At 35.8% G+C, this 11,789-nt stretch overlaps 1 protein-coding gene across 1 annotated transcript; it reads right to left on the bottom strand.

Annotated features, from left to right (window-relative positions):
* Positions 1–419: 419 nt before the first annotated feature.
* On the bottom strand, positions 420–11,493 carry LOC147537020 (ABC transporter G family member 42-like). Its single transcript, XM_086639851.1, has 22 exons — positions 11,042–11,493; positions 10,687–10,896; positions 9,829–9,913; positions 9,110–9,269; positions 7,862–7,938; positions 7,727–7,780; positions 7,078–7,168; positions 6,627–6,928; positions 5,484–6,082; positions 5,209–5,369; positions 4,753–4,862; positions 4,502–4,655; positions 4,227–4,382; positions 4,011–4,126; positions 3,579–3,911; positions 3,196–3,486; positions 2,837–2,920; positions 2,485–2,618; positions 2,150–2,377; positions 1,615–1,786; positions 894–1,148; positions 420–802 (listed from the first exon to the last, which is right to left on the bottom strand). Exons 1-22 carry the CDS (start codon positions 11,245–11,247, stop codon positions 533–535), a joined length of 4,248 nt encoding a protein of 1,415 aa, XP_086495977.1. The 5' UTR covers positions 11,248–11,493; the 3' UTR covers positions 420–532.
* Positions 11,494–11,789: the final 296 nt, after the last annotated feature.

The raw sequence follows: 11,789 nt of genomic DNA, 5'->3' as shown, positions 1-11,789 counted from the left end.
TAATCGGATCAATTTCTAGGTAGGTTCGATAGCTTCCGCGACTTTTAGTTATAACAGTCTCTAAATTAAATAATTACCGCCAGTTCATTTTAGAGATCTAATTTAAGTTTTGTATTGAAGATTATTTATAAAGAACAACTCTATGTTTTAGAGTTTGAGTGGAAGATGGACAAGAATAAGCAACAAATTCAATTAAAAAAACGTATCCCAATAACATATAGTTGCAAAACAAATTAGCTCTCATTCAAAACATCATATATATAGTCTTTATTCCTTCTTTGGATCAAAATACTGACATGTAGAATTTCTACATATACAAGTGCATCTCACTTCACCTACTAAATCTAGGTATTCCTTCTTTGGATCAAAATTCAGAGCATCTTACTTCACCTACTAAAACTAGGTATACATAATCCATAGCCCAAACCTATGCAACCTTTATTTCACATAACTTCTTCTAGCTAGGTATGTATAAATGTAGAAAGAAGAGTACTTGATGTGAATGGGCCTGACTTAAGTTACAATATACATTCTACCTCTTCTGAAAATTTAAAATAGATGTACAAACTGTAAACATAAAAGCAAAGAAAACTGTGAAAGAGATCAAAACTCCTGCAACTACACCCATGAAATTACTATCATACCCAAAATGATCTTTTATATAAACTTTAATCATCTGATCTTCCATCCCTGGTACTTTGATTATATCTTCTAAGTCCCCGTACTGCGATATTATCAACCCGTAAACTGTCCATGCCACAGGACAAATCCAATAATACCATATCCACCATTTGGGTATTTTCTGCAACAAAACATTGAACAATGTTACAACTAGTATTCAAGAACGAACTACCCGTAAGTGTATATGGAGATATAATGAAGATGGAACTTACAGGTTTGGGGATGTAGAAACCAGAAAAGACGCTGAAGTAACCATAGAAAGTAGAAGCAAAAATGGCAGAGATTTGGCCGTTTGGAGCAATCGACATAGTCATCATTCCGTAGTAAGTGAAGTAGAGGAAAGTGAAAAATAAGATGAAGAAAAACCAAAAGAACTTTGTAGCTTTCCATTCAAATCCCACCATTGAGTACACAATAAGTGTAGAATATGTAGTTTGTACAAACACGTAAGGTATTTCGATAACTACCTGCGTATACGGAAAAATGATAAGTGTAAGTTGGGATCCGTATAATACGAATTGGGAAGTTTTAGTAAGAAATATATAATTTTAACCTTTCCTCTTATGTCACTTATCTTGTAACTTCGTGCCTCCTCGGCACTCTTATGCATGTCAAATATGTCTTCTTTTCATCTTTATTAACATTTTCGAAAAATCGGCTTGTTATATGATTAGAGTTATCTTATAATACTCAACTAGTACACTATGTAAATCAAAAAACAGGTTCGTGTGTCATGTCAAGAAGTTCCCGTTTTGAGTTTAGTCGTAGAAACACATATATGTATGTAATGACCCCAAACCGATCACTTACATATTATCCCTAACAAGCCCAAGTGGCCAAGCCCAACGCGTACAGGATTTTGTTCTTGGTGAATGCTCTACCAGACTAAGCTTGTCGGATGTTGAAAGTTAATGGGAGAAGAACCGTTTATACCTGTGCAATTGCGTAAGATAAGGCAGAGTACATCCTGGCAGCTCGTTCCCTATAAAACACGGGTCTTTCGCCAGCAACAATTGGTTGTACACTTGAGCAATTATTTATGCCAATAGAAGTTACAGCCGAAACTAAGACACCAATAATTGTAGTCAGATCAAGTGCAGTTTTCCTGAAACACACATGAGACATGACGCCGATGCTTAGTTCTTCTTGTCAAAGATTCAAGACTGAAATTATAAGGTGGTATTTTTTTTTTCAAATTCAAATAGGAAATCTGAGTCAAGTACAAACTGTCTCGAGTCAGATATTAGTATGTTCGTTTCTGTTTTACTGGAGCGTCTGGCTCATTGGAATGGCTGGCTCAGGCAGACATAAAATGAGTCTGAATGAAGAGCACATTATTGTGGGGCTTACAAAACAAGTCAGACTCGGACAACTCAGATTTCGACGAAGTCAAACTCAAGCAAGTCAGATTCAGACAATAAGAAAAAAACACCATCTAAACTCCCAGAGCAAAGGAATCAATACTAACAGTTCTTTGCCGATCATCCAGCAGACAGTCCCGAACAAGAGAGCAGAAAGCAAGGTGATGAAGAATCTTGAAAAGTTGTAATCAGGATTTCTCCAATAACTCCACCATTGTTTCCAAAGACATAACTTAAACTGTTCCCATGTTGATTGAGAGTATTTTGTAGGGAAATGGAGATCTTTAGCTCCGGGCATCGGTGTCCCAAGCTCCTCAACGAGCGCCTTGTTTAGTCTAATATCCAACATTATTTGTGTTAGTTCGGAATCGAGAAAAAACCACGGCCTCACACTCAGAACCCACAATTTTATTACTAGAATGAACTTTTAGTAATGACTTACTTATACAAGTCTGATGTTTTATAGTAATCCCCAAAGTTGATTCCAAGTCTAACTTCAGTACCAATTGAGCTTGCTTCAAGCATCCATGTAGCTGGGTTATACTTATCTTTGATTTTCGTTACTCCTGGAACTGCCTAAAAAAGTAAACGGGAAATCCTGCGAGTAAGAAAATCGTAGTTCTTTACTTCAAGGAGAATACGGAAAATATAGTCCCACATTGATGGTTTTTTTTTTATCTTCTACCAAGTTCCGAACCCTCAATCAATGTGGGAATATCTTTTCCTTACTGTCCTTGACTTTACTATAGATTAATACTACTAGCAAAATGAAGTAACTTAATCAGTTTGAATACCTCGAAGTAATCAATAAGTGTACGAAAATTCCGACCCAATGGTCCTGAATAGATAACTTGTCCTCCTGCTTTCATCAGTAGCAACTAATGCACAAAACAAGCTTCAGTATATGAGAGAGACAGAGAGTAAATAGTCTCACATTCCTTAAGAGAATGTCTAGAGCCTCGGCTATATGTGCATGCCCAAGCTTAGTGGGCATCCAGGCCTTTTGGGTAGGCTCTGGAGCCTTTGCCAAGAAGAAACCCTTATACCCCTTGGCATCTTGATAGGGTAGCGAAAGTGGAAACAATATCGGAATTGTTGGTGCTTGGGTCGTTAAACACACACACGCGCACAAACGAAAGAGGGAAGAGGTTACCTCATCAAAAGCTTCGAAGATTTCGATACTAGGTTGATGAATAGTGCAGACAACCGTTCGTCCAGTATTGACAGTATTTCGAACTGTTCTCATAACAATGGAAGCAGCTCTTGCATCAAGTCCAGAGGTTGGTTCATCCATGAAAATGATTGAAGGATTAGCAACCAACTCTACAGCTATAGTTAACCTCTTTCTCTGTTCTGTTGATAAACCACTCATCCCCGGCTCTCCCACTATAGCATCTTTCAAACTTTCAAGCTCTACTAATTCCATCACTTCCTTCACAAAGATCTGGAAAAACAGATACCAATTTATCAGTTCTTTTCGACGATCAAATCTTGTTTATAGAGAATTAGTAGTAGTTTAGTACCCAAAAATCTTACCATCTTTCTCACGTTGCTTACTTCTTTGGGTAAACGAAGAAACGCAGAATATATCAATGATTCTTCGACCGTGACTTGAGAAGAATGAATGTCATTTTGTTCACAATAACCTGAAATTCTTGCAAAAGTTTCTTGATTCTTTGGGAACCCAGAAATTCTAATATCTCCTTCGATATATCCTCCGGTTTTTCTTCCAGATAGAACATCTAAAAGTGTAGTTTTTCCAGCTCCACTTACTCCCATCAATGCAGTTAACACTCCTGGTCTAAAAGCTCCAGTGACTTCATTGAGTAATTGGAGTTTGTCTTCATTTACTCCTTCTGATTTTACTTCCTATTTAGTTTGACATAGTACATTTTAAATAAAATCCAGGATGGCGATTCGAAAAAAATGGAAATCTAAGTAAGTGTTGAAAGCAAAAGAAATACTTACCTTTGGCATTTCGACGAAGTAATTTATGTTGTTAAAGGACATGGCTAGAGGCACAAATGGAAGAACCATTCCTCTCTTTGGAACACTATCGGCGATCTCCTGAATTTCCGTTTCTCCTATACGAATTCAACCACATCTATGTCAAAATTTCTATATTTGAAATCTAAAGTTTTGTTTTAGAAAAGATTAAAATGGAAGGTTGTTGTTAGTTCTTACCTGTGGTATTTCCATCTATAGATGCAAAAAGTTGAACTAGTGGTTGTTTTTTTGACTTTGATATTCTTCGGTTAAGTTCGTCATTGGACTTGTGTTGCTTTTCTTCTATCTCTTTAGCTACTTCTTCAGGTATAATCACTTGATGTTTCTCGATAGCTGTTATAATACAAAAAATCTCATATTCAAATAAAGAAAGAACTAAAATTATCACAACGAGAATATAATTTACGTACTTTCTTAAATAGATTCGAACAATTAAGAAACTAGGCTCTTACGGTTTAAGTACTGAAGTGCAATGGTGAAGAGAACGTTGAAGAGAATAGCGAAACCCAAAAGAGCAGCTATACCGATCCAAACCCAGTAGTTATGAGGATGAACACCAATGCTCTCAAGTATTGCAACTCCTAGCTTAGTTTCATTATCAGATGCCTATATATACATATAAGATTACGATCTTGTTAATCGAAAGTGATTCAAAAGGTTAGATGAGCACAAAAGAAGACGTAAAATAGTGAAAAAGACATACCAGTTTGTCCATCCACCTTGGAGCAAGCATCTCATTTACTGTTATAGCATTATAAGCGTACGACAATGGTGAAATCCAATAACCCCATACCCACCACTTAGGAATCAAACCTGTTTCATTAAACAAAGAAGATCAAAACTCCACCTCATATATATACATATAGATATATATGTAACAGAGAACATGCAACCAAGAAAAGCAATAACGAAAGTAAACAATCACACAAAACACCAGAGGTTTACGTGATTCGGTTGATGAGACCTACTCTGCCAACAATGATGCGATACAACGAATGAAGAATAAATTGCAAAGATATCTCTAGGGAAATGGAAACAAACGGGTTGGCCAAATTTTTTTTGTGAAAGCGGTTTCGCAGTCACAAACCGGGGTGGATATCGATCCATATTCGAGACACTTTCAACATATATATTATCATATGGGTAAAGGAGTGCTTACGAAGAGGAAGGATAAATCCTCCAAGCATGTATAGAAGAAGGATAGCGAGAGATCCGCCGATACTAGCAATAACCGCTGTCCGACAAACACTAGCTATAAACTTATATAATCCTGATGCCATTTGTTGTAGCAAGAATATCAACAAAAAGTGCTTGAAAACCCTTCAAAATACGAAAAAAGAGGACAAACTCTTAGTCATGTTTGTTCTAAACGAAAAACCATATCAGACTAAAACTTTTGACAGAAGTTGGTCGAAAGTTAACTGACGTTCTTACCTGTCAGGATTTGGGGCGAGTCCAACTGGATAATAAGTCATAAGAACCCAAAGAACAGATTCAAAAAACGAAATCGGAATTCGAACTAGAAAATTGGCAAGTGAGAAAGTCCAAGCAGGATAGAAAAGTGTGTCTCTTTGTTTATAAAAAACAGGAAGTCTTGAGGTGGTAATTGGAAGTTCAGCAAAACCAGTAAACAAGTTATTGTTTATGGCAATGAGAAGTGGGCCTAAGTAAAGAGATCCATCAACTTCATTATTGTTGTGCATTTGAGTTCTTAAGAAAAGGGTAGAACTAGCAACTGCCATTAGCATTGTCTGACCAATTCTTGAAATGTAAGTTATATGGTCTCTTTTCAAGAGAAGCCATTCTTTAGCAAGATTGGCTTTTAGGAGTTGCATTTTTGGGACTGAATTTTTGGTGAAAACTAGAGCTGATTTATGGTTATTGTTCTTGTTATAAGGGATTTTCAGATTCATTTTGAGGTTTAGTCCCACATGGAATTCTTTGAATTTGTTTGAAAATTCAGTTACTGATACAAAATGATATGGTTTGCTCTTATCTGCCCAATACTGTTCTTGTTCCTTCTTCGACGTAACCTGCAATAGAAAAATATTTATTTAATATCTGACATATGACATGTATAACATCTAGACCACATATTTGGACAAAACCTAGACATAGTTAGCGATGAGATTCCAATTTGAGCCCACCACGTATTTCTTTTTGTGGGTGACGTGGATCACATTTTAGTGTTGGACCGTTCAGATTGAGCTCCTCCTATATACCATATTAAAATTGTGGAGATCTTACTCAAAACCAACTGGCAATCAAAAGGACTTAGATACTATGTAGTTGCTTGGCCATGTGTAGTGACTAGACCTAGTAATTATTGATATTGTCCCCACTTTGACTCGCGCTCAAGCTCAACAACACAAGCTTTTGTTTCTGGTAAAGGCCTCAATGACCCTACATAGAATGCCTTGGCACTTACAAAGCTTGACTTTTCTATCCCACTCTGTGGGACTATCACATCCTCGTCGTCAGAGACAAATCATCCTTGGTTCTGATACTAATTGTAACTACTAGTTGTCCATGTGAGACTATTCTCGAAAAAAATTGACACGTAGATGGTGGATTTACCTCTTGTAAGAAATCTGCGGTGCCTTTGTTTTGGGGGCAGCGAAACCCACAGATCTCGAAGAATTCGAGGATGTGATCTCGTGGGCCCTGATAGATGATTTGACCGTCGGATATGAGAATGATATCATCAAAGAGATTAAATGTCTCAGGTTCAGGTTGGAGTAAGGACATCAAAAGTGTAGCCTGAGCAAGATGGACTGTTTGTTGTAAGCACTTCACTATTTGATATGTTGTAGAGCTATCTAAACCTGTTGATATCTCATCCATGAATATTGTTTTTGAGGGTCCTACTAACATCTCACCTGCACATTTTTTACCATAAATGATGAAAAATTACATTGGACTCCTTAAAGGCACCACCATATTTTCACTAAACTTTTATATCGACGACAAATGTTTTTTTTTATCGAAAAATAAAGAGAGAGAGAGAGAGAGAGATAAACAATCGCACCTGTTGTGACCCGCTTTTTTTGGCCACCTGATATTCCTCTATTCATTCCATCTCCAACGATTGTGTCCTTGCATATATCAAGCCCGAGAATCTGTTTACATCAAATTATAAAACTATATACTTTAGGATATTTCCATTACTCGAAGGGGTGCAACTAGCTCTAGTCACTATGTTTATCAAATTATACAGAAGTATAAACAAATAAAAAAAATTGATTGATAGGTTCGTGTAGGATATTAGAGCACAATTTTGTAATTATATTGTTGAGGAGGTTCCGAAGACCTAATTTTAAACTTTTTTAGTTAGAGAGACAATATTTGATTTTTTTTTTGTTAAAAATCTAAATATTTATATTTTGTTTGGTTAAAAACTTAATATTTTTTGCAAAATTGTTGCAAGGTGTTGTAAGACGTTTATAGCTGTTGCAAGGCGTTGCAAAGTTGTCGCACAGCTATCGCAAGGCGTCAGCAAATTTAAAAAATACTCAAAGAGTTGAAGACTAAAAATAATTAACTGATCCTTTTTCACAGAATTAAAATATTTATAAGGAATTTTGACCAAATTCTATACGTTCACTGTTGCCATAAAAAAGGGAACAATTAAAAAAATTGAAAACCAAAAACAAGAATGAAGAAAAACAAAGGGTTACTTTCAATATATACTCAGTTTGGAGGTTGCTTTGAAATCCTTCCTTGGCAGTTCCCTGACAAAAATATAAAAATAATTAACAAATTAACACGATAAAAATGATGATCGATATAAATATAGTAAAATTAACTATTACCTTCAAGAAAAGATCAACTTCTAAATCAGGAACAATTCCAGCATTTTTCTCTTTACTCTGAAGTTCAGTTAGCAACTCTACAAATTAAGAATAAAATAATTGAATACACCAAATTGATAAACTAAAATAATTTATTTAAATATGAACGAAAAATTTGTCAAATAAATGAAGTTAAGGAAAATGAGTGTTTGCCAGGCACATCTCCTGGTCCAATCTCAACCAGGATATATATACGGACAGAAGGTAGAAGATTGGGGTGTCGTTTGGCAACCAAAAGTAGAAATCCTTTTACTTTAAAAAAGTAAAAATTATCATAAGTATGTCTGGCGAAAATGTTACTTATGAGTAAAAAAGTCAAAAAGTTAGTTTGGTTATGTAATTTACTATTCTATTTTTTTTTCTCACAAGGATATTTGATTTCAATTAAATTTGTTTATGCTTTTCACGATTACTCTTTCGGAAGAAGTGGAGGTATGATGGTTGTGGTGGTGGAGGTATGGGATGGTGGTGGTGGATTAATGGGGATGGTGTTGGTGGAGGCACGGCGTTGGTGGAGGCACGACGATGGTGGAAGTATGGTGGATGACGGTGGAGGTACGGGATAGTAGTGGTGGATGTATAATGGTGGTGGTGGACTGGTGATGCAAGTACATTGGTGGTGGTGGTAGTTGAGATGCAAATCGGGGTGGTTGTTATTGAGATACAGTGGTGATGGTGGTGGTGGTTGAGGTACGGTGGTGGAAATGTATGGTTGTGGTGGAGGTGTGGTGGTGGTTGTGATTGAGATATAATGGTGGTGGAGGTTTGAGGTGTGGTGGTGGTGGAGTGTATAATGGTGGTTGTCCAACAGTGTGGCGGACGTTTAGTTGTGGTGGTGGAGCGTAAATAAACAAAGAATTTTTTTTGGTAAAATAAAATTCTTACATATGTTGAAGAAAAGTTGCTTAACTTTAAAGTGAAAAGCTGAAATGTGAACTTTAGAAGAAAGTCAAATTTTAGGTTAAGTGAAGTCGGAAATTATTACTTACCAAACTAACTTTTTACTTTTTTACTGTTCTACTTAAATAAGCAAAAAAGTAACTTATTTTAGCGTTGCCAAACGACACCTAAATGATTTACCTTTTTTCTCAAAATTCCAACCGGACACACACTCCAACATCGATTCAGCCTCGCGGGATTGGGCAGAACATCAAGACTGTAAAAAGAAGTTTTATTTGAACTATGGAAAGAAGTGTATTTGATAATTACCATTTCTTGAACCAACCCCTTGGCATCTTGAAGAGAAATCAAAAGTTTCTTTAACAGTCATTTGAGATGCATGAACATCATTTTGACTCACATACAATGCTGTCTTCTTGGGTACAAATTCATTGAACTCATGCCCATTATAGGTTATTTTCCCATTCATCTGCTCCTCCAAGTTTGAAAACAATATTAAGAGACTTCATTTAGTATAATGTGATTAAAGGGGAACTTCTAGAAATGTTTCAAAGAAATTTTCCCATATATTTAACGCCGTTGATTTGGAAAAATAAGAAAATTATCCAGGGTGCAAAGACTAGTCAACTTCAGTTGACCGATATTCTTTAATTATTATGGGAAATAAAATTTTGTTTGTGTGGGTGAGAGGGAGAGGTAGAGAGTGGGAGTGAGAGCTAGACCGTGAGAGAGAGGTTACAGAAAAGGAGGAAGATAAAAGATGAGAAAAATGGTGGTGGTGATGGTGGCCGGAGATGATGGTCGAATTGAAGAAAAATAAGAAATGTTTTATTTCTCCTTCAAATTTGTTTTTTCTAGAAAATCTTCTAAATTTCACATCTTCCCTTTAAAAATTTTCACCCGGATAATATTCTTATTTCTCCAAATCAGAGACTTATATTTTGGTTTTAAACAATGTAAATTTCTATAAACATTTTACTATTTTCACCCAAAAATAGTTATGTTGCATAGCTTTTTTCATAATTGACCTTCAAGCTGGGGTCTAGTCGTCCTGCCAATGCGAGCAACAACGTCGTCTTTCCCGAAGAAGGCGGGCCTATCAGAAGAGTCATCCTGTAACAATTATATCGATTTTTTTGTGAGGAACATATTGAAATTGCGGCTTAGTTTGTAAAATAATTATTGCTTATGCTTGTGTGTGTCTATGGGATAGACCTCAAATCTAAAAGAATGAGAAAATTGAAGAGAAATCAAATCTAAAACATGATCAGTGATTTAATTTGAGTATCTCTACGGGATAGACCTCAACCGAAAATTGAAGAATAACTGCAACAAGTGATTGAATTCAACCAGTGTCGACTCTAAAAAATTATTAACTCTACAAATATGGTAATATAGATAATACAATATTATTTGAATCATTGATAACAAATGGTTGGATATTTTTGGATGTATAGATTTCAAAGAAATAATGTCTTAAATAGACAATATAAAAGAATTAGCAAATTACCTACTTTGCATGTCTCGGCCAAAATATCCAACCATTTGTTATCATTTCATGAAATCTATACATCCAAAAATTCTAAAAAATATTAACAGTAGTGGGTTAGGAAAAATACATTATTTGGCTGAAAAATAAAATTCAGTGTGGGCCGAAGTTTGATGTGTTCGACACTCATTGGCCGGCCATGTGGAGAGAAATGGCATGCCCAGTGGGTGTCACCCACATCAATGTTTGTTCCGTGGTCGGCTCTATTTTCTGGGCGAAATAACATTTCTCGTGAAGAAAACGTTAGATCAGGAGCTGATCTAGCTTTATTGCTCAAATATATTAAAGCCCAAAAATAATGTCTTAAATAGACAACATAAAAGAATTAGTAAATTACCTTGAAGGTTTAATAATACCAGAAGCATCTTTGAGGATGGTAAGTTTTGTTCTTTTGGCAACTTTGAGACCCACAAACTCAAGAAGTGATTCTCCCATATTTCTTGCAGAATTGAGAAGGGTGGGAAGAGCTCTATTCCCCACATAGCAATCTGCCTCAATGTTTAGATTTTCAAACCTTACTTCTACTGTTGGAAGTTGAATTCCCACCCTGTCATGCACATGCAAATAAAATATTAAATTAGGGTTAGGGTTTTCAAGAACTTATGTCCCTCCCCATGCTCTAAAATCTTTGTATAAAAGAGAAAGAGAGAGAGAGAGAGAGAGAGAGAGAGAGAGAGAGAGAGAGAAAGAACCTATCAACCCTGTCTTTGAATTTTGTCAAGAACTTTTGATTGTCTTCTTGAACAATCTTGAAATTATTGTCAATGAACTTTTGTCTGCTTTGATTGTTCTTCATCAACATATCAAGTTCTTCTTCTTCATTTCCTTTGTGGTCTGAGCAGTTGACTTTCCTTCCTGCAGAAGTAGGACTACAAGTAGTAGTAATGGTGGGCTTCATTCTCAAAGTTAATATTGTAATGAACTTCAAACCATATCACAAAACCTTGACCTTCTGAAACCCATTTACATATATGTAGTGAGAGAGAGAGAGAGAGAGGAGAAATCTTTTGAAGATCAAAGAGTTAGAAACAGATTTTGATGAATACCCTGGAAAGAAAAACACTTAAAAATATGAACTCAATGATCATATTAAATCATAACTTGTAAATCTAGGATTGTGTTCATGATTTCCATTTGTGAGAATAAAATCTTTCAAGATTCTTTTTAGTATTTATGGATTTGCTTTTACTTTTTGTCCTTCTAGTTGACAAATGCCTTGATATTGGATCAATATCAAACCCGAAGTGCAACTCGCGAACCGTTTTACCCCAGGCCAAAGTTTTGACTCAACCACGTTACGTTATGTTTGTCCTAGTTTTACGAAGGCGGAGTTACTAGAGGCGAGGTTCTACGTTAAGTGGTTTTTATTTTCAGAATAAACATACATTCGATTACTATTTTAATCTTTTCAAGGATTTTCTGTTTTGCTTCTTTTTGAGA

The sequence above is a fragment of the Eschscholzia californica genome, unplaced genomic scaffold, assembly GCF_041429995.1.
Source record: "Eschscholzia californica isolate CP2 unplaced genomic scaffold, dmEscCali1.0.p SCAF_5, whole genome shotgun sequence".
NCBI classification, from domain to species: Eukaryota; Viridiplantae; Streptophyta; class Magnoliopsida; order Ranunculales; family Papaveraceae; genus Eschscholzia; species Eschscholzia californica.
This window is presented reverse-complemented; position numbering and strand designations above follow the sequence as displayed.